This window comes from Anser anser (genome assembly GCF_964211835.1).
Source record: "Anser anser genome assembly, chromosome: 13".
Taxonomy (NCBI): Eukaryota; Metazoa; Chordata; class Aves; order Anseriformes; family Anatidae; genus Anser; species Anser anser.
The window spans coordinates 19,968,918-19,993,184 of record NC_139734.1 but is presented as its reverse complement, the minus strand read 5'-3'; the positions used below and the strand labels follow the sequence as shown (position 1 = coordinate 19,993,184).

General features: G+C 33.7%; 1 protein-coding gene across 1 annotated transcript in view; it reads right to left on the bottom strand.

Annotated features, from left to right (window-relative positions):
* Positions 1-24,267, bottom strand: part of LOC310880977 (uncharacterized protein) — a 1,343,899-nt gene that overhangs the window by 425,395 nt on the left and 894,237 nt on the right. Inside the window, exon 32 of the mRNA XM_083797545.1 lies at positions 8,460-8,568. Coding sequence (XP_083653671.1) covers positions 8,460-8,568 — 109 coding nt within the window. The remainder of the gene's footprint in view (positions 1-8,459; positions 8,569-24,267) is intronic.

Here is a 24,267-nt window from a genome sequence, read left to right as displayed (position 1 = left end):
TTCTCCAATTTGTTGTGATATTTGAGAATTGTGACTGAAAAGAAAAAAAAGTATTTTTTCAATGAAGGAAGAAGAGAAATCTGAATGGAAAGCACTGTACTTTTTTAACTGAGCAGATAGCCCTTTGATAACATTAACAGATTGAACTGCTGATTGGTAATGAGACTCTTTGTTCTGTTATTGCCATCTATTTAGGGAAGGTAAATGCATTTATTTATGTTTAGAGACTACGGACAAATTTCCTGCAGGTTCATTCCAACCTACTTTAGCTGTGCAGTGTAGTTCTGGCCAGACTATTTACCAGTTGTCTCATTATACAGAATACCTTTGGAGGAATACAGTTATTTCACAGGTCTTGGAACTAATCCAGCTTGGAAGTAAAGGCATCTGCTGATCCATTTTAAAAGTTACCGCTGAAGCTAGCTACCATGCATGTATATATATGTTCATATATCCACTCTCACGCACATTTTTCAAGGTATTGTTTCCTCAAAAAATGAACTAATAGAATATATTTTCAGTGTGGAAACTGCTGTATTTTGAGAAATGTATTTCTGAGAGGAATGAAATGTTTCTTGACATTCTGTTTTTCGAGACATATTTTATACCTTGGGTCTAGAGCTCCATCTCAGAACAAACAAATGAAATTACCTGTGAAAATTTGGAATATTCAAAGTTCTTATCCTGTCAGTTCTGAAGGTCAATCCAGTTGATAAAATACTTGTGAATTCAAGTAGAAAAAGATAACATTTTTCCAGCTATTTTTTGTGGAATCTTTCTTTTAGACCACCAGCAAAGACAGTTTTCTCAATGTCTTGAGAACTTAACCATTCATGTCCCACTTACACTTTCAGAATGCTGCACTACAGTCATAAGGCTGTTTTTTTTTTTTTTTCCCAAGAATAATACTCCTACTGCAACACTTGTTTTTCTGCTAGAACAAACAAAAATACAAACCCTGGTATTTTCTTGGATAAGAACCTCAACCCATTTCCTCTATCTTTTATAGTTTATTTTGCATCCAAAAGGAAATTTCTATTATTAGCTTCAGCTGCTCAATAAATTAGCTTTTTCACTGACACACTTTCTAGACAGACAGTAACTACAGATGTTCGAGTCTCAACATGATTGACTTTGGGGGACAGAAGGTAGGCAGAAGTGTGGAAAAAAGGAGTTTTAGCCTATTTCTAAGAAGTTAGACAGTTTTACAATTTTTCCACTCACTTTCCTTTTCCCTTGATTCCACTAAGGAAAATTCTGTAGGCAGAAAAGGACCTGCCTGCATTTGAATAAGATTTCTCTGCATTATCCTTTTTATCAGCAATGTATTTCAATCCCTTCCACTCAGAAACTGCTGTTCAAAAAGTATTAACTTGTAACGGGATTTCATTCCTCTAGTTCATAGAATGCAAGTGATTTCTTTACTTCTGACATAACATTTGAGTATTTTTATTTCAATAAGGCATATAAAAATGTCTTCCCTCACACAAATGAAATAATTTTATTGCCATTTTTCTTTCATGTTCTAACTTAATTTTCAAAAATCAGTGGAAAAAAGGAATTAATTATGATTAATAATTGAATGATGAGAATTTAGACCGAGGATACTACCTGGGTTGTGTGAAATAAATAGAACAGGGATACAAAACAAAAAATGTAGACGCTGTACAGGAAACATCATCAGGATAAATAAATCAAGCTTGTGTCCTCAATATTATTCAACAGTTTTCCTATTTTTTAATAAAAGCTGATACATAATGCACAATGAATTGTGAATGAATCTTCTGCAGTTACGGGTTTGTCATGCTGATCACCGATGAAAATTTTGATCCTCGATATCTCCTTAGATTATTATTGTACATTACAGAAACTCAATTCCAGTTGAGCTAACTCATCTGTAAAGGGGCTGATATATGTGCACACTTTCTGTTTGGTCAATATCTGATTCTATACACAGCTGTCACAGACAAGGTCTGGAAAAGAATGAGTTGAGGGGTGTATCATAAAAATACTTATAAAAGCTATTTAAATAAATAAATATCACTGAAGTATTTAACTGCATTTCTCAAAATTTTAGAACTACATCACTGTATAAAAATAGAAAAATATAAATTAGCCATAAAGACTGTGTGAAAAATTTACGATCATACCTAGGATGTGAAATCAAAGCAAAAAGTAAACTTCTTTGGATAAACTAGGAAAATGTTACCGCAAACATAAAGCGTTAATGGTAACTCAATCTGGAAGGCTATACTGACTCAGTGTTAGAATTAGGATTCCTTATAATCTAAATGCCCTAAAATTCCTTCACAGAAAACCAAGCTTCATTTGAAACAATGCTGTAAATGCTTGGGGACTTTTAGAAAGGGAGTTTTACCATTTCAAGATCTCAGACTTCACATCCTCTCAAAAGGAGCAAATGGAATGAGATCATAGCATTCGATTTTCAGTCTTTGAAAACGTGAAGTGATCCCAGTTATATTTATTTACACCATATCAAACTTTTATATTTAAACATCTAAAAATGAATACACAAATCCCATACCAGAAACCTCTATCTTATGAACACCCCTATAAACTAGTGTAGAAATAATTCTCAGTAGTTGAGAATGATTTACCTTATTGCAAGATCAAACATTCATATATATGTAATATATATCAAATATTACTAATGTGTATATAGTACTATGCGATGTATTCTTATCTGAATTTTCAACATCCAAAATTTTGATTTCAGAATAAATGATTTTATTTTACAATGCAGCGTTTATGTTTCATCTTCTGAAAATGTCTCTTTTTAAGCATCTGCATGCAAAAGATAACTGAAAAATTCTGCAAATGTCCGCATGAGCACCTTTCAGCGAAGAACTATTTTTGTTGCTGAATATATGTTTTGTATCTTTGCGCATTAATGGATATTCTAAAAGTTATCTGGATTAAGCGCCATCAAAGTTAACAGCCTCTTTTTACAAGACTTTATCTTTTTCATTTTAAGATGTTATTAGAATAATAAAATTGGTGCCTGGTGGGCTGAAAGCAGACTGCCATTTAACATATTTAATGACCATCTGGAGCTTATTTTATTCAAAGTTTTATTTTGTATTTTCTCTTAAGCACTTCTTACTTTTTTAGAAAATCCTCATTTTCCTTTTCCAGTTTGGAAGCATTACTAGCTACAAACACAAAGGCCTCCCCTCTACTCGTTTCCCTCTTTTTATCTCTTTGTCTCCTGTTTATTATTAAACTGTCATAACCATCACAAGAAAACCAGTTGTTGCTCTTGCCAGAAAAATGCTGCAGAGAGCAGACCTGAGGGCTGTAAGGTGAAGTATCCAGTTTTTGTCTGGTAGAATCACAAAACAAATCAAAACAAACAAACAAAAAAAAAAAGAAAAAGAAGCAAACAAAAAACAGCACCTTTTGCTCCCTCCATGTTTGCTCCCTCCAGTTACCTGTAGTACACTTCGGGGGGTGCCCCTCAACCTTAGCCACACCCTTAAAAAAAATTGGCAATATTTGACAAACCCAAGGAAAGGGCATGACTTACTCTGTTTATGGAGAATCCTGTTGTGCTGGTATGCTGCTGATCCACCGGCAGCTGGTATCTCAGGACTCAGCAGCTCAGTTCGTGCTCCTTCGTGGCAGAGGTACCTGCCAGAAATCTCAGGCTGCCCATGCCAAGCAGGAAGAGCGTAGAGGAAAATCTCTTAAAGAAAAGTCTCTTAAAGAAAAATCTCTTAAAAATTTCTCTTATTTCCATGCATGAGGTTTTGGCAGTGAGGGGGCTGCAGGGGCAGCCTCTGTGAGGAGACTTTGGTGAACCTTTGCCGGATATATCCAGTTCCAGCCAGACCCACTACAGGGCCCAGTGGCGACACTGGTAGCAGCATTGGCACCCCTATGCGAATGTATTGAAGAAAGGGCAAAACGCTGCCCAGCAGTGGGGGAAAACCTGTGAGAAACAGCCCTGGGAACAGATGGGCCAGAGAGGGAGGAGAGGAGGAGGTGCTGCAGGCCCCTCAGCAGGGACTCCCCCACAGCCCATGCAAGGCCATGGGGGTGAGAAGTGTGGGGAGGAAGGAGATCGAGCACCACAAGGAGCTGGGCGGGGCCCCCCTCACCGTTTGGGGTTGAGGTATGGGGTTGGGGCTGGGCAAAAACACCAGGGAGAGCAGCAGGAAGGTATTGTAGTTTTTGGCTTCATTTCTCGCTATCCAAACTTCTTTTACTTGGCAATAAATTAAATTAATTTTCCCCAGGTTGAGTCTGTTTCATCCGTGACAGAAAATGGTGATTTCCCTGTCTTTATCTAAACCCAGAAGCTTTTTCATCTTATTTTCTCCATGTCCTGTTAAAGGGTAGAAGTGAGAGAGTATCTGGTTGGGTGCCTAGCTGCAGTCCGACACCAACCCACCACAGAATAGTACAAAATAATTTAATATTCACACAGAAATTTACAAACACTTATGCATTTTTCTCTTCTTCTTTTATCAATGATCACACTACCACATATCATTCACTTCACTATCACCAAATTCTTCAACAAAACCTATAATCCAAGTCCCTAAGCATTGATGACTGCCTTTATTTGTTATGAAGTATCTGTTTAAAACTTTTGTATGAAGACATCTAACCTGATTTTCCAGCTGAACTTAACCAATCTTTCATATTTTTTGTCATGAACATTTCATCTTGCTAAATATGCATTAATTTTTACATGGACAGTTTGTCTAGAAAGGAAGAAAACTAAATTGCTAAATATGTGCACATACACTACGGTAAGTACATTGGAGAATGTTGAATCATAAAAAGAGAAGGATTCCTGAGGAATGCTAGATTGTTCATAATATGTATGCTGGACTTACTGCTATTTGTCAATTTATTTTTATTGTAAATGGCAGAATTTAATGTCACAGAATCACAGAATCGTCTAGGTTGGAAGAGACCTCCAAGATCACTGAGTCCAACCTCTGACTAACACTAACAAGTCCTTCACTAAACCATATCACTAAGCTCAACATCTCATCTCATCTCATCATAAATGTCATTTTAAGTAACACAAATAAACTTATTTGCATTATTATTATTATTTTTAAATGTGTTATGAAAGTTCTCACTCATTGCCTGGTGTTGATCGTCTCTTTTAATAGATTGTCTGAAGTATAAGTATTAGTTGTTAATAACATGATTATTTTCTTTTGAAGACAAACGCAGATGAAGGGGAAGACCAATCTGGTAATCACATGGTATTTGTACTGGATCACTGGCATCATCTTCAGAAAACATTTCTCTGTCCCTGTCCTTGCAAGTTTCAATATTGTATTCATTAATAAAACAAAAAATGTTGAAATTATTATTGCACATTTTATTTGGAAATCAAAGGATAATATCCTTAAATAGTGTTAATCTATTAATAACCCCACAGAATTTTGTGCTATGCAGTTGTGAGCTGCTGATTGACTAGCCTGTTATCATTTAAAAGTAGAAAAGACAGTAAAATAATACATGGCTCTATATACGGGAAAAAAAAAAATGTTTAGAAGGATTTTTTTCTATTTATATAGTTTTCAAAAAAAAAAAAAAAGTTTCTCAATTCATTGTGTATGCCAAGCATAAAATACGAACTTTAACAAGAAGGTAGTTTGGCAAACTCTCTTCTAGATATATCTCAGCATTTTGATTACTGTTTATCTGTTCTATTCTGTGTTTCAAATACTGAATTCTCAATGGTATCTTGTGGTGTTCTCACTGAAACAATTGCTGCTTAGGTGATTAGGATAGTGGACATCTTTCTGAGAACACATACCAGGAAGCAATGTATATCTGTGTATATGTTATATTAATGGGTGGAGATTTAGCACCACTTATATATGGGCATATTTTATTTTAGGTAAGGAATAAATAGGGAGATAGAAACTTCTTTCCACAACTACTATTGAGAAAGAAAAAAAAAAAAAAAAAAGAAGAAGAAGAAGAAAAAAACAACATATTCAGAGTAGCACAGGGCTAAAGAGACATGTAAATGACAAGTAAAGCAAAGAATAAATTGTCCTAAGCAGTTTCATAGGAATCTGAAAGAGAGATGAGATGCAACTGACAACCAGCCACTATGTGAACTAAAGATTAAATGGATTTGTACAATTGTTTGTGCAGTGAGGAATAGAGCATTGCCTTGGAAGTGACAAAGCATTTCCATAGTTATTCTTAGCAATATTATGAATTTAGCTCAGCCAGCTAAGGGTGTTCCTATAGTTTATCCAAGCTGTCATATCCCTGAATCACCTTTGCTTCTGATATCCATGAACAAATCTGTTGGATTTACCAACTAAATTATTTATTGTGTTCATTGTTACTGTTTATTATCTACAGAGACACATTTCAGTTCACATTTCAGATCTGAAATGCAAGTAGAAATGAGTCAGGTTCTGAAAAATGAATGAAGGAATTGTTTGGGATTATTCACAGATAGAACTTCTGTTTCCTCATGGTGAGAAGCATACCAGTAATAAGCTGTTTTGGAGGCAAAATCTTACCTAGTTCTAGTTTAATGTAATTGCTGTTATGCAAATATTTTAAGCATTACAAACTGAAAGGAAATAATCAAAATACAATTTATTCTCATGAACACCTATTTTTTTTTTACATTTCCCCTTGAAGTAGCACTTTCTGCACTGTTTTTAATGAAATTCAGAGTGGACCTGCATCTTTGCCTCCACATGGGGTCCTTCGGAGGTTCATCTCAGGAAAGCAAGTCTCTGGCAAGACAGGTAACTGTGGCTCCTATTTCAAGTGCTCTTTCCTACAGGGACCAGCACAAGACATCAAGTATCTTGAGTGCCAGGAAAGGTCATTAGGGATGTGGCGAGATTCTCCTAGGCAATCAAAAAAATATACCAAAACCTTACTAGCTCTTACTAGTTAGTAAGTATTTTATCCCACTGTCCAAGAAGAAGTATTACTAGTGTACAAATCAGTGCAACATATGCCAGTATACCAACTTTCAAACACTAAGGCAAAGTTTTGTAATCCAAAATCATTATTAGATTTACGGGTAAGACATATATAGAAACACCTCCTAAAGAAGAATATCCTTTAATCCACGTATATACTGGGGGAGAAAAAAATATGGGATAAGAAGGAAAGAGTGTCAGAGAGAAGTGGTTTAGGAAAAGGAGATGCATATTATCTTAGATCTCTTAGGTCTCCAGAAAACATATGATGCTCATTTGTAGAAAACTGAATCCCCCATATCAAATATGTGCAAAAGTCTTGGATAATTGGATACCATGGAGGAGCTTGAAATTAGATCTAGGGAGAGAGATTCTCTGCATGACAGATGCATTGCATGACTGACAGTTCTCTGAATTAGCTCAGTACTGTGTCCACCCATAGAAACATCTCATGCAAAATGGCTGAAGATCAGATCTACTTAGTCATATGTGGATAATTGAAAGACCTGCTATGGTAACTTAAAATGCAATATTTCACTCAGGTTTACATACCTTAAAGTACATTCTGTTGTAGCCTTTTGTTATCTGTATCATATACAACAAATTTCAAATATATGGAAAATCAATAGCAAAAATATTTTTTGCTCAGACAACCTATGATTTAATTTATGCAGTTTTATTCAGCATTTCCCTTATATTAACTATTTGCACCAGCCTATACTAGAAATATGAGTTAAATGACATTGGAAGGAAAAAAGGTGATGGCTTAATACCTGCAATTTCAAAAGCATTTCAGAGCACTTATAAAAGGGAAAGTCAGAAATATTGAAAAGCCCATGAAAAATATGTCTAGATACACAGGATAGATTTGCAAAACTGCTGTAATTCTTCATCATCATAAAACATAGATGACACATGGACAGCAGAACTGCAATGTAAAGCTAAGAGTACTACAACTCCATTTGTCTTAATTTGTTTCACTGACCTATACATAATATTTGACATGCATCTAGTTACTTTTTTTGTTGTTGTTGTTCATTGAAATATCTATTTCAGTTGATCTCTTAATTCTGTTGAATCATAACTGAAACAATACAGAATCTTATTTTTGCTTCTAACAAGTAAGAATGGTATCTTTGTATATTCTTTCCACTACTGGGGGGAAAAAAGAAAAAAAGACTGCAAAATTATGTAATGTTATCTGTTGAATACTTAAAGGTAAACAACTATCCAAATCTGAACATATAAAACAGTTATGCTAAACTAAAACCAAATTGCAAAGTAAAAATTTAAATTTGAGTATCATCACAAGGTGGAAACAAAATGAAGTGTAACCTGGCCTCCTGCACTGCAAAACACATTGGTTGATCAGTGATAGATTGCATTGCAGCCAGTGAAGTAAATGCCTGCAGTTTCAAACACATGAAGATTTTCTGCACAGTCCAGACAGACTGCCTTAGAAAACTGCAAAGTGAAGTTGACTTTTCACACCAGTTGGAAGTCACTTACATCCAGGAAAGCACTCTACTGCAAGCTGATCAAAGTTGAGTGTCCTCAAAAGCAAGTGCCAGATTCTAGTGTACATAATTGCCGTTGGCATGGGGACTAAAGGCAGTCTCTGGAAGGAAAAATAAGTTTCAATTAGTGTAATTTATTTCACATTTTCATACTTCTGAGTCTTCAGCTTTCATCTCCATGTCACTATTATTATTATTTTTAATTCTTGTAATCTCTAAAGATAAATGCAAAATATTTCAAACAGAATGTACTACTAAGCATATTTTTTTTCTCTCAAGATTTCTGATCTTCCAAACTTTTATTCCTTGTTTGCTGAATTCACAATAAAACAAAAAATACTTTATATTCTTGTTGAGTCACATGACTGTGCCTTCATGATTTGGTGTTTTTCCTTTTTTTTTTTTTTTTAATTTCCTTCAGTCTGCCACACTCTACTTCAGAAATGTCTTCCAGCAAAATACCCTCTGTTATACTCCTCAGCTACTCCTAGAAAGTGAAATCTCTAACTGCCTCCTTTTTGCTTAAAATATGATTTATAAACAAACTATGTATATATCCTCTATCCCAGGCTTAAAAATTGTTTTGACAGAAGTGAGATAATGTCTTTTTGTATTCCTTAAAAATCCATGCAAACATTTGGGGGATAAAACTCTTCTATGAACCCTTCAGCTGCAGCTCAAGTGTACAAAGTCACACTGCAGTAAACTTAAAATTAAAAACTACAGATCTTGCAACATGTATATTGAAACATATATTCAATTTATATATATAAGTATATATAGTGTATACACATGTAAATATATGTATGTACATATACATAAAGTAAATATGTGTATATAAATTGAATATAAGTATATAGAAACATATATTCCACTTTGCACAAAGTAATTACAATAAGAACAAATGTAATGATGAACATTTAACAGCTGCCTTTTCAGTTTAATTTGTAAGCCAGAGATGGAGAAGACGCTTGGCTAGCAAGGTGAAAGCAAGGACACAACTGACAAGACAACATGCAATCAAAACCCACCATTCCATAAAACAGCTTTGTTACAATCACAAGAGATGACTGTCAAAAATTTTCCAGGGTCATAACCATTAATCATTTTATTTAGCTGATAAGCAGGCAGCTTGCTGAATTAATTATATATAACAGCACCCTTAAAATTCCTGTTATTGCATAAATGTTGACAACACTACAGACTTGTATTTGGGCATTCCTGTTACTCAAGTGACTTCAGAGTCTGCACATTAATTACACTTACATAATTATTGTGCTGACAATTAATCTGAAATTCTGTGATGAATATAGAATGTTTACTTTTTTATCCAAATTGACATATTTGGTTTATTCCCTCAGTCACAGATGTACAGCCACCCCTTCGTCAATCTGGACTAACTGCATTATGTTAATTAGAAAAGAAAGTTTAATTTCTTTCCCCTGTGTACCCAAAGGAATCAAGAGGACATGGTTGCTAAGACACATTCCTGTAAAAGAGAACAGTTTCCACATATTCACATCCAGCAAATGCTGATTATGTGCTGAAAACAAACTTCTGTTAACAGAAAGCAGTGAACTAAATTTTAATGATTAAAGATTGTTGTGTAAAACTGGAAGAACTTTAATAAGTTGGAATTTAATTTGTGATTAAAAACAGTATGCCTGGCCATTAAGCTTGGCAGCTGAGGTTGAAATGTGTACTGCAGTAAAAGAAGTGAGGCACAAATACTCAAAATTGGTTATTATTTTCCTAATTATTTTCACTACCTCCTGCTATTCTTTATAACTAATAAAAACCTATAAAACGTAGAGACCTTAAGTGTTCTATTCCAATGCATATAGTACACACAGGAGACAATTTCCTTAAGTAAATATTTACTTCTTGTTGTTTATAAATTCTTTAAATTTTGATGAATCTTATATGGTTAATTCAATTTTTTAAAATTTCCTAATAAATAACTTATGAAACTTTCTTTAAAAATAGTTGTAAATTGAAAATATTTTCCACAGCCTACCTCTGTAAATTATGCACTTCATCAGGCTGAAGATATAATTGTTTGCTACAAAATATTATACAGCGGTTTATGAGCTCAAATGTAGTTTTAAACTAAGTTCGTACAAGTTACTGGGGATGCAAAACGAGAGCAACGTGTTTATATTATTTACGGAGGCCTAGATAACAAACTTGTCCCTAGAAAAGCCTTAGTAAAGCCAACCAATATCTTAATGTAGGAAAAGGAAATTTCTAGTAATCTTTTTTTCCAGTTGGTGCTGTGCATTGGAAAAGAACTGGAATTGGTAACCTTGCACTATTCTATGTTTTGATAAGTTAAGTAGTTTGCCTAAAGCTTGCTCTAATATTAGAACATTTTTGAATGTTCTGCTCCTTTGTAGGACTAGCTGTCGAGGTAAGAAATATCACAAGGACCATTCCCAGGGCATTTTAGAGACAAGAAATGCTGGGGCTTTTAATTATGGAACTTCTTTTCCATAGGCATCAGTCTAACTGCTCATATCCAGGAGCTTCAGGGAATACCAACTTTTCAAAGCATATTGCTGAACAAATGGAAGTCTGACAAAGGTCCGAAGGCAAGACAAGAAAACATTTACTCTTTCTTTGTCAGTTCTTTGCCAAGAAGATGTAAATCCTAAGAAATACTAACATCCACTTTTCTCAGCAGATCCCACTGCCTGCATACCAAGGATCGGTGGCCTGTCCCCTAGTGTTGGCCCTGATTGCTGCAGAAGTGCTGGGAAGTGGTCTGTACGGAGATGGAAAGATAAAATTTCAGCCAGAGGTAGGGTTGTTGTGACAGGATTGACAGTAGTCCCTTGATGCAAGAGGAAAAACACTGATGTAGAAAGGTATACAATTCCAAAAGAAATGTAACAAAATAAAGCAAAAATAACAGAACAGGGATGTTATTCAGGTCAGGTGTGTGTCACCAGGTTATCAGGATGATTTTAAGGTGTCCAGAGAGCTGGTAGGAGATGGAACCAGAGCCAAGACAAGGGTCTGAGCTGTGTGCCATGGACTCCCTCCATCTGCTCCCAGAAAGACTGCACAACTGTTTATCTCAATAGCTCATTGCATCTTAGTGATCGTTTGTGTGCTAGCCAATGAATTATTGCTTCTTTATTTTTAAGTGATGTACGTTTTGCTCACGTAGTCTCTTTGTATCTGCTTAAAGAGGCTTGATCCAAAAGAGGAGCCTTGACTCCTTCTCCAAGGAGTAGTTTACATGGGCTGGTCATGTGAAAGCCTCCCACCCAACGTGGTAAGCCCTGTGCCATCATGTAAGCCACAGACTCAGGCCTCAATGTGGACTTAAAAACTACTTTTCTTACTATGTTTTATTATGTAGTTCATCATTTGTGCCTGTAAGTGTGCATGGTATCCCATATAAGATACATGCACCAGTAAATGAGCAATATAAAACAACATTGTGTTCAAAATTATATAAACATTTAGGCAATACAGTAATTATATCAGTAACTTAGAGAACATACGACACTTGGTAAAAATTAAGAGCCAATGCTTTCAGTCTAATCATATCCCTCAAATTTTATGTGGAATTTCAGAATTAATGCTTTATTAATTTAAACCTCAGTAAATAGTTCATCTTTAATCATCTTCACGTCTTTATATCTAGTTTTTATTTACTTTTATAACACTTGAAAACATATATATTTTAATGTGATGTAAGTTCCCAAATTCCTATGGCTTTTCTGACAATCTCAATCTAAAAGTATTTTGAATAAATTTATTTTTTATTCCATAGGCTGAATACTAATACAATGACAATGATGGTTATAACCATATTTAAGTGTACATTTTTTAACTGACTTTCTTTCTTTCTCAGTCTTTGGAGCCTTTTGTCCAAAAAGTTTGTTTCAAACTCTCTAGTCATTAAAGTATAGTTTGTACCAGAACAGTAGAATTAACTTCCAAAAGTTCTATAAATTCTTGCAGTTTCAATTAATGAAAGACTATATTGTCCCTTCATGTTATATCAATGTACATTAGTGCTATACTGGTTAAAAGGGATACCACTTCACAGTTCATGCCTTGTCAACTTCAAATACACCCACACTATTTGACAGGATGAAATTGTACATTTACTTGTCATTTCAATGCTGTTGATGTTTAAAAATATTATGGCTGTGAGCAGCAAACACAAATCACATTCTTTTGTTATTAAATCCTACTCAGAGTTTCCAGAGTTCATCAAAAAAAAAAAAAAAAAGGAAGGTAAGTGAAGTATATACAATTCAGTTGTACATAATTACAATTCATACTTTAATTATACTTTTTCCTAGATCAAAATTATGGACAAATGAATGGTATTAACATTGAGCTTTTCATTCAGAGAAAAGTCTCAAAGTTGTACTATGGTATTACACCTATGTTATTGAAGAGCAACTATCTCAGTGGTGAAAGAGGCGAGTTTAGATTAGTCAGAAGGCATTGTGTTTCAAATGCATCAAGAAACAAGGCAAACCCACATAGTAAACTCAATTAAAATCCTCAGGTATTTCCATAGCCATTATTGCTATATTGTTCTGTATATTTTTGCATTGTAGATCTACAAGCAATGGCTTTGAACACAGAAACTAACAAAGAGAAACCAAAAGCGAATAGCTGAGATAAGTCACAGTGATCAATAAAGTACTGGCATTGATCTGAGCATGAGTCTGCTGAAAAACTTACTCATTGTGAATAGAAAAACTTGTAATTACCATAATGTAAACAAATGGCATAGCTCATAACTGCTAAACTAGTCAAAGTGAATTTAACTCAAGAACGACTAAGTGTACTTGATCATGAAATTATCTATAAGTTAACCTGAGCTTTGTTCATTATTTTATCAGTAGGAGCCGATAAAATATTGTGCAAAAAATGTAACACACACACACACACAAAAGTGCACATTCTTTAAAAATTAAAGGCATTGCATTTATTTGGCAAATATATTTTAAGTATGTTTAAACAATGCCCTAAAAATCAGTTATTTTATCTGAAGAAGCTCTGCCATTACTTATCTGAAATTACTAATTTAGTCTTAGCAGATTTGATTCCTTTCACACCATTGCATTAAATTTATAAAATGAGTGAACTTATTTTTTTGTAAGATTTCTTTACCATCGTTTTGTACGTTGGGGCACCTCATAACTTTGTTAGCTACTAACCAATTATATTATACTTACCAGGTTTTCACATTATTTTACCTTATTTGAACTTATTTGAACCTCTGCCAAACCTGATCATGTCAGAAACTGGTATATTCAAACACTTCATATTTGTTATGACATATGCAGTTTATCTGTGGCAAATCTTTTCTTTTTTTCTTTCCTATCTTTTCAACCCAACCTTAATCGGTTTTGAGAAACAAGAATGGAATAATTTGTTTTTCTCTGAAATAACAGATGTATATCCTAGATATTGTTACATGAGATTATGCTTTGTAGAACAGCAGTTCTTCTATAGGCAAGATATATGTGCTACCTAGCATAGCTGGCCATATTTATGATGATGAAAAGATAACAAAATTTGTCTAGCTATTATTTCTTTAACTGGAGATGGGCAGGAAAAGAGAGTAAAGTTAATGACTTGACTTTGATTTTTAAATTATAACAAGGATTCTTGATGAAAATATTTACTTTCAAAATAAGTTGTAAGTTCTTCAGACTGAAACACTTTTCAGAAAGAAAAAAACAAAAGCAAACAAACGCACAAAGCATCTACTTCTCAACAGTACTGAAAGCAAACAAGGCAAGAACTCAACAGAAAAATACAAGCAGTAAGGACAGCAGCATCAATGACAATTGATACAAATTGGTAAGTAAAAGCTCTTTAAGGAGTGTCACTTTATGATTGTCTTGGGATAACTACAGCAGTGTAGTAGTGATACATATGTTTATGCTTCTTATTAACAGTGAAAATTTAGTTACAGCAACATTATCTAGGGACTAGAGATTTAATTTTAAGAGAAAATTAAGAATAAGTAATACATCTCCTAATGTATTTACTTGTCAATTTTAACAAATAATTTTAGTAAAAAGTCACTGAATTCCTTACTGGAAATCATTATCAAGTGAGTAAAATTATTAACATTCTCTCTTGATATATTTGAAGCCACCTTCAGACTGGAAAGGACCACTGTGAACTTTTTTTGTTTGTTTGTTTTGAATAAAGTCTGCCCTGAATAGTATATTTTTAAACTCTTCCACGGTAAGACTAAAGGCAACTGAGATAAACAGGCACAATGGCAAACCCATTGGCTCTTGGCAAACCTCAGAAAAGTGTTGGTGGTGACATAGAGGACACTGACAGGCTGACACTGTAAATTAGTTTACAATTAAAGTATTTCTGATATCCTGAGCATCAAGTCAGACCATCTGCAATGAGCTATTTGTCCTTAAGGCACAGGGAAAAACATAGCCATTACCTCACCAAATTCAGGGACTGACTCTACTCCAGAAACAGAACTATCAAAAAACTATCAAAAGAATAACACCATCAGACCCACTTTCTATTTGATTGCATTGGCTATTTTCTTTTTATAGTTGTTCATTTTTATTTTATTCCTCTGAAGTGCATCCACTCCATATGAAGAACTGAATTCTGTGGCTGCTTTGAAAATTGTCTGCAGCTATGAGCAAACATCATTTTCTTCCTTGATCGGGAAAGCTACAATTTGTAAGCTATGGCTAACAGATAAATAGCACCAAAGGAAAGGAAAAATATTCTGATTTGAAACATATATTTCCTGAACCTTGATAAAAGTCCATCAAATCCACAGCTTTTTGTATACATTAAATAGAACACTGAGTTAATTGCTCCAAAAATGCAGTTCAAACAGTGGTTCTATAAGGATGTTCTCTCTGAGTAACCACACCACAGTAAGGTAGCCAGGAATACATACTATAGTTTTTACAAAAAGCTCACTTAATACTTGCAATCTGTTTTTTAATATAAAATCTGTGAAAGCAAATATAGCCATTGCTTGAACAAACTGTATTTATGTTATTTTCTGTTCTATCTCATGCTTCAATATATCAAAAATTTTGATGGCATCTGCATATATGCATTTTGATGTTTTCTGTAAGTTGGAAAGATATACTAAAAAGCTTGCAAGACATGACATCATCTGTAGAACAGCCCCAAGTTAGCATATCTACAACTGGTGGAGATGAAAGGGGAAATGCATATACCAAAGCCGTGGGTTTTAGCATTGCCAGTTACTATGCTGAGAAAGTATAAATTTATTTATGAGTAAATTGTCAAAACAAAACACTTAATATGTTGGCTTATATTGCAAGTCACTGATGCCCTTGAGCTAATGGAATTTATAAGAACTCTATTGATTTTCTTCCTTCTTCTGACTCAATGCATATTTTATATAGCATATTTTTGGCTGCTTAGGCTCTTTTTCAAAGTTGTTGTTTTCTGGGATAAGTACTATGGGGAGCATTTCACTATTGCTTATGAAAATAAAAGGCTTTAGGGCTCTGAATTTCAGAGTTAATTATCAGTGAGTAAATCTGTGAAAATTACAATGAGCTTCATGATATAGAAAGCAAGAGGATCCAGGGGTGGGTCATATATCTGACTTGTGATTCACTGAGTATAAACTTTTGAAGAATACAAACTATGCTTTTGTTTTGCAAAAACAAAATATAGAGTGAGATAACATGAAAAACAAACCATGAGGGTCTCCGTAGGTATTTAAATAGCTGTCAGGTCATAACTTTAACTGACAGAAAACGAAAACAAAATAAACAACTTCCATTAACTGAAAATAAATGAATGTAAAATGACATAAAAAAAATAAAAAACTCTTTTTTAAAAGAAAAAGGAAAACCTTATTGACCTTCCAAAAGACCATCCAAACCTTTGTCTGAAGTCAATCCTATTTAAGCAACACTGCTTTTTCAGCGGGTTAAACTTATTTGGTAGTATATTCTGTTGGTATCTCTAAAGATTTTGTTTTCCATGTGAGAATTAATTTACTTTAAATCTGAATGAAAAAAAAACAAACAAAACACATTAAAATTTAAACTTCTCTTAGCTTCAGCTTTTCCTTTATCATGATTAAAACACATTACTTTTCTGTCTTTAATGTTTAAGTATTTATCTGCCTCCCTGCAGTGTTATTTCACCATCTCTGTTGGAAAATATAAAGTATTTCTAATGTATGTCTAATTTTAAAGGTGGACTTCTGCACAGTTTTTAAGCATATTGTCTGTACTAGCAATCATTTCAAAGCTCTAGTTAAGATGGAAGAACTTCAGAAGAATTACATACATATACAAATCATGGAAAAAATATCCTTCCATTCAAAAGCAAGCTCACACTGAAAGCAAATAGAATCCTTATTTAATTTTTGTAGACCAGATAGCAGTGTATAGCATTCAAGAAAGTCATGAATGGTTTAAGATTAAGATGAACATGTTTTGATGAAAGTTGTTTTATACATTACTGGTGACATAAAATATATGAAATTTATTATGACCTAATAAATTTCAACCTAAATTATTGTGTTCAAAATATGCAAACATATTTAATGGCACCATTTATTTTCTGAAACAGTGATAATATAACAATATTTTTTAACCACTATTGTATTCACGATTTCACTGTTTGTTAAGTTTGAAACTAACTTCTTAATCAGCAAGTGAGCCATGGAAAAGTACTGGTTTTAAAATAATTAGTAGACATAGCTAAAGCAAGTCTGAACAGAGAAGAATACACTGAATTAAATAGCTGTTCATTGACTAAGAAAATAGCATGTAGAGAAGTTAAACTGTATTATTATTATTATTATTATTATATTATAATTATTTGTATTAAAACATCTTTGGTTTTGTTGTTGTTGTTTTGTTTTTTCCTATCTGTTTTCTAAGGGAATATATCTATTTCCTTTCATTATTATATTTAGTATAGGCAATTTATTGATAATTTCTATGCATCTAACATCTATAGTTAGAAGGTAATAGGAACCTAAGATAATGATGTCACTTCTTTCATGCCTTCTAGCTGTGTTTAATTGGACTTTCAATTTTATCTTTATAAGTATAACCATGATGGTGAAGCAGATCTTATCTGCCATGGCCATGTAAGCAGCAGAAGAGTGCAAGCAACTTTATATAAAAATTGCCAGGTCCGTTTGCTTTCAAACTGATGTATTTTTGTATTATTTTTTAATAGTAGCAAAGATCTACATGTATTCACCTTTCTATCAAGGGTAGAAAGCAGAACTGAAAATCCCCTAATTAAACAATATCCTGTGCTGCTTTGAAAGAGAGTAATATTAAACATATTCCCTCCTCACATCTCCATCTCTAGATGGCTATTTGTGTAAAATCAGTAATCTTTGGCTTTTCTGATTCTCTTATTTCTTATTTTACGATGCATATGGATTTCTTTATTTGCATTCCTGACTTGATAAAAAATAAAACTTGATAAAAAATTAAAAAAATATATATCCAGATGTAAAAAGAACACAATACTAAACTGAGTTTTCATATGCTAGTCTTAGGTAATTCCATGGACTCGTGGTGCACTGTTCCTCATATTTTTTGCAAGTACATTTTATTTAGAGAGATTTAAAGGCATTTTCACCTTGGTTTAATAAGATTATTTCAAATTTAAGCTCTGAAACTTTTTATTGAAGCTAGACTTTCATATTTTTCCCAGACCACATTTCTGATCTGCTGCACATCTACTTCCATGTCTGTAAATTTAGTAGACACTATGATAACAGTTTCCTATTTCTTAGCATTCATGTTCAGATTTTATTCAATTTATTTTAACTCATTTTCATACCTCTGTCAAATCTGATCTAGTTAGTGATTTCTTTGCGCCATTTCTTTTGTCTTTCATGAAAGAAATTTTGCTGTTGCCTAGGGAGGAAGAAGTTTCCCACATTTCCTCTCAAAGTCTGAGATTTACTCCATTGCTGTCTTGGTTCTGCTGCAATACAGTATTTAAATTTGTTTCATTTCTGCACATCTAAGTAGTGGAGAACAGAAGTCTCATTGTGGCTATGTGTTACAAGCTTTAGGAAAGGCCTGTGATATCCACAGATGTCTTCTTTCTGTATTATTTTTAATAGACACAATGTAATGTGTTAATGTGCAGCCCTAGGGAAGGACCAGTTGCATGGCACACTACTGCCTTCCTTAGCAAGATATAGGGCCAACTTTGGCCTTCAATGGAAAGACAGCTCTTCTTCCTGAAGGTGAATTTTGCTTCTTTCTTTTGGTTCTTTCTCAATGCAGAGCTGGGTTTCTAAACTCAATGACTAAGACAAGGCACTGGAAGTCACCAGAAGGTCAGAGTAAAACATACATTGAGACCCCAAAAGTGTTTTTACGTCATTTTGAATTACATGTCAACTTGAACATTTGGTTTTACATTTACATCTATACCTACACATCAAAATAAGTGGATAAATAATTGCAAGAAAATGTAGATTCCATCCCTTCCTATGCAGTGGATATAGAGTGATGAGAGCCTATTTGCTTGAGAAAACCTGCATTTTAAAAATCATTTAATCACATTTTGAAATTTAAGAAGATAGGAGAAGAATTACCAGTTAATGACTTGCTTAGGAACAAATCTGCATATACTCCCAGAAATAAATGAGCAAAAAAAAGTTATTCACAGAAAAAATCAGTTTTGCCAACCAAATTCAAAAGAACAACTGGTATGCTTCATTATCTGGTATCACTACAGCATGTAGAGTAAACTTGCACCTTTAAACACACTTCACAGATTAGAATTCCAGGCATGAAATTTCAATTTTAATTAAGAATTGTTCAGGTAGTCGGTTATAATTAGTTTTATACATCAAATGTCTTTGAAAATATCTTTATAATCTTGTGTTCTGCATTTAAAATCAATTATTGTTTCAGTGTAATCCAATAGTAAGTCAATGTTTCCAATGCTGAAGGTCTTACTGCTTTTGTCATTGTTGCAGAATTATCAGGACTCCCAGTTAAGAAATCATTTTGGTAGAACCTACCTACACAAGTAGAGAAACAGTGGGTTACTTTTTCCATAGAAGTCCCAGAACTTACAAAGAGAATATTTCCTTTTCAACATTTTCATTTTGGAGAGACTAGAAGACAGTATGCATTTCAAAGCTGTTTTCTTGCCTCAAGAATCAATTTGGGAAAAAAAATAAAACCTGAAAAGACGTATTTCCTTAGAGAATCCTTTCCTAAATTCTTTTTTTTTGTTGATGTGGCTAAAATTAAACCCATATAGTTTCTAAAGAATTGATTAGCTTAAATACTAATTAAGTGAATTTGGAAATCCCATCTTTCAGTCATAGAACCAAAAAAAACCATGTTAGATGATTTCTGGATGACTTTGTTTAGTCTCTGGTATAAAAATTAGTAAGGAGAGTTTTCTTATGAATAACTCAACTGTGCTTTACTTTAAATTGATTCAGAAATAAGTTTGGCCTCAGAGTGCAAAGAGAAGTGGAAAACAGTCCTGACCCGCAGTCTTCACTTTTAGCTGTTACATACAAACAGGACTCCAGGCTCACAAGTCAAACCTGTGGCCACATATGCCATATAGCTAGAAAGAGGGTACGAGTAACAACAGTCAAAGGAAGACTTTCAAGAGAAGGACATTAATATATAAATATATATATACTACCTTACAAATTCCTATGACTATTGCATAAATGTGTAACAGCTTTCCTTAAAAGGCACTCAACAAAGAAATCACCCTGAATCCAATGCAAAAAAGTTGTTCTGAGCTGAAAATACCAAGCGTTTTGAGAACAGAATGTCATTCTCATCTGTAATTAAGCTTATTTAAATATGCTTATATCTGGCAGAATGTATGATGAGAGCTATTAACTGAAAATATTGTGAATGGTACAAAACATTTCTATTAAACATTCTTTAACGTTACTAAAACAGTGCCAAAACTACCAAACTTCTGCTTTACTATTCTGGTCATGGTAGTGGGTGTTAGTTGTTTATTTAACAGTAGAGTAGCATTTCAGAAAAACAATGCCACTAACTTATGCCAACTGATATGCTACGTTTGCATCTTTTTCTGTATTTACATTTTTTAACCGCAAATACTTTCACAGATGGATGATGTTTTTAATGGTTGACTGTTCCTGTTATTCATTATGAAAGTATTATAATTCTTTACTGTTTACTATGTCAAACATAAAAGCTCTCTGGCCCCCAACAGAGCCAGAAGAGTCCTATTAGATGATTAAGCTCACAAATCATAAGAAACCATAAAGCAGTAAAATCCTGGGTGAAGCCCACCCAGTATGGAAAACAAAAGATAATTTAAGAGTAGGAGATTCATTTCTCCTACCAGAGAAGTACATAGCACGCACTTCTGACAACATAACCACTACTGTTATTCAAAAATGGTTATTTGAATTAATGAGGTTACCTACTAGCTAAATAATATATCTTTTCTCAAACCACACCAAATTTAAGATAGCTCCCACCAGAAGTAGCAGGATGTCCTTCTCCCTCCAAGAGACAGTCAACAGAACAAGGCAGTCCTGTATGCAGATATGATTATAAGTTCCTTCATGGCAAATTATAGCTACGGGCTTCTCTGAACTTTCAAGGTCATGAAAGCTGATTCATATTTTAAAAAGATATTTAGCAGTCTCAAGATACTGACATATCTGACTGATTTTACATGATGCCTTTAGGCCTTTTAATAATTTCTGATTATCTAGTTCTTTAATATTATGAACCAGTTTCAGTCATCTAATGAAGAAAGCTTGGGGTCTGTTCTGAATTACAGACGAGATTTTCCACAAATGTTAAGTTTATTCATTATTATATTCAAATACCTTGGCCCAAATATCAAGCTAATAAGATATTTGCATTAATCACAGATACAACTTTTTAAAATGAACTATTTCTGCGAATGAGATGTTTCATTTTCACTAAAAGTATATACAGTTCAACTGATAACATCTATAAATAATTTTATAAATGCAAGTGAAAAGGGCTTTGAAATTCTAAATTCAAATGCAACACTAATGTTTCAAACTGTTTCCTTAGTACTTCCACGTATGTTTTGTAAGAGTAAGAGCATTATTGATTATCAGTTTTATAGGCCATTTTTCAGTGGTGTGCCATCACTCTAGAATTTTACTTTTAAGAACCCCTTAATATGAAAAATAGATAAATGTTGTCCAATATCATGTTTTCAAACAGTTTAAAATGTACTATTGACAAATACATTGCCAGACGGTACAAATGCCTGAATCTCTTTTCACATCAGAACACTTAAATTTCTAAAACTGAAGCATATTATCAAGCCACTAAAATTATTGTCATCATAATCATAGCTGTCCAAGATACTTTTCAATCACCATTCTGTATAAAGCATTTTTTATTTGTTTTGCATTGCAAATAGTCTGTAAACTGACATGCAGAGTAGGTGTGAATCATCATTCCTTGTGCTAGTCAACATCAGCATAAGGATTAAAAATAAATAGTTCAATTTACCTTCATTATCATTCTCAAATTATGCGACCACGCATATTGCAGCTCTGAATAAAATAAATCATTGAAGAGAGAGGCAAATAAATCTTTACGATTTAAAATAATCAAAGATAATCTTCAGTTTCACCAAAAAATAAAAAATAAAAAAAAATCTGTAAGTACAATTAAATCTATGAGTACTGAATTGGATATCATCTATCTTGATAGTTCTTAAACCACCAGCCCTCTACCTAAAGGAAAAAGAAAAAAAAATATATATATATATACATGTATATATATATAGCCCCCAGCTTCTTACTAAACGTTAGGAAAGAATAAAGAAAGAAGACATGCTGTTCTGTATCTCAACTCATTAGCAGCTAATGAAGCAGAGAATAACAGCAGTCCAGAAGGAAATAGTATATGATTCAGCTGGAAAAGGGGCAGAAAATGAAGACAGATAATGGACGTAATGAGCCAATAGAGAATTTTTCAGGTTGTACCTTTGGATTCACAGATAACTCCAGATGTTTTTTCCCATTTCCTCATGAAATGAAAGACATGGAGAAAAATAATTTATCTGTTTGATTATTTATTTATTTTACTGCTGATGTTTTCTCATTCTTATTGCAAAGACAACAGCAGTATGTCTAACTACAATTATACTTTGTCATGATAAATCTTCAGAATTGCTCTGGACAAGAATGAATGAAGATCACTGGCACTTAAAGTAATAGTTTTTCCAGATAATGAGCCAATAGATCAGCATTTTCTTCTATGGAAGCTAATAGGAAGCATGCATATGAATACTATTTGGGCATCAGACCATATAGAATAACTGGAATAACTTTTTAAAGTATATAATTTATATCAATAAAAGTAGCTCACTGTAACCTCTACCACTACCAGAATTAGAGTTGCAAAATGAAATTCAGAAATGTATTTTCATCTTAAATCGTTTAAAGGATTAAATGTTCTCAAGATATACCTCCTTGGCTATACAGAAAAGGATATAAGAGGTCTAAATAAGTGTTAGGACAGCTAGACTTTCTGTATGTGCTACATTTCATTTTGGCTTAAAAGAGTTGAGGCCTTTCTCTTGAATTAAGCCCTTAACCACAGGAACACAGTTACTTTTTTCCAGTCTCATCTCTGTATAAGAAAAACTATATTTTTGCACACTAATGCTGATGACCGTATTCAAACTTTTAAGAAATTATTCTGCTATTGGCTCTATATGTTTTCAGATTGACTATAGATGTGTTGAGAAGTTTCTGGCAGCATTATTTACATCTTCACACACCTAATCTCTGCAAAGTCTTTGCTAGCTGAAATACTAACATTAGTAGTATGACATCTAATTAGTCAAGACAAAACTTTCTAGCTTACTCCTAGTTTTTATAGAGGCACATTTTGAGTACTAATTATAAGCTACTTTATCTTCTTCTGTCAAAATAATAACCTTCACAATTACGACTATATACTCCAGTACTATATGAATAAAGAATATGATGTGTTTTTTGTCTTAACATTTTTTTTTCTGTATTTTTCTTCTCCTTATGGTACTTAACAAGTAAACATTATTTAAGCATTTAATGTTTGTTACAGAAAAACAGTTTTAAGGGCTTCATTACTCATTAAGGATGAATTAATGAATACTTCATAAGTGAAGCTATCGGTGGGGAAAGCCACCTGTGACTGACAGGTTACATGACAAGCTCAAGCAATCTGTCATCTCAGTGGCTGTCCTGGGGGATCTGGTGACCCGTGGTGCATCAGAGCCATGCAAACAGGGGCTGCTCCATAGCATAAGGTAGAGAGAGACGGCAATAATACAACAGAAAAATCCTGAAGCCATCAGCACTAGCTTACCCCAGCATTGCTCTACACACCCTGGACAATCCAGCAGGAAAGCAGTGACCTGACCGCAGAAGAACAGACATTACTTACATTGTAAACTCCTGTGTAGCTCTCTCTTCCTCTGGTTCTCCAAAGCACAACGTATTTAGAGACTCAGCTGTATGAAAGGCAGATTCTTAGCACCTCTTCTGGGCATCATTACTTGACATTATTTTAAAGAACGGTATTGCAAAGAGAATGAAAATCGTAAGGGTATTTTGCTTATTAACATCCTCAGAGACCCTGTTAGGGACACAGCAGGGACAGGAATCACTCCTCACCCTAGATGTGGTTTCCAAATGCATTTGTGACAGAAGAAAGGACAGGTCAATTGGCTGTCACTCCCCAGTTTTTCTGTTGATTATCTGTTCTTTCAAAAATCTTCTTTCCAGCTACAAATATTGG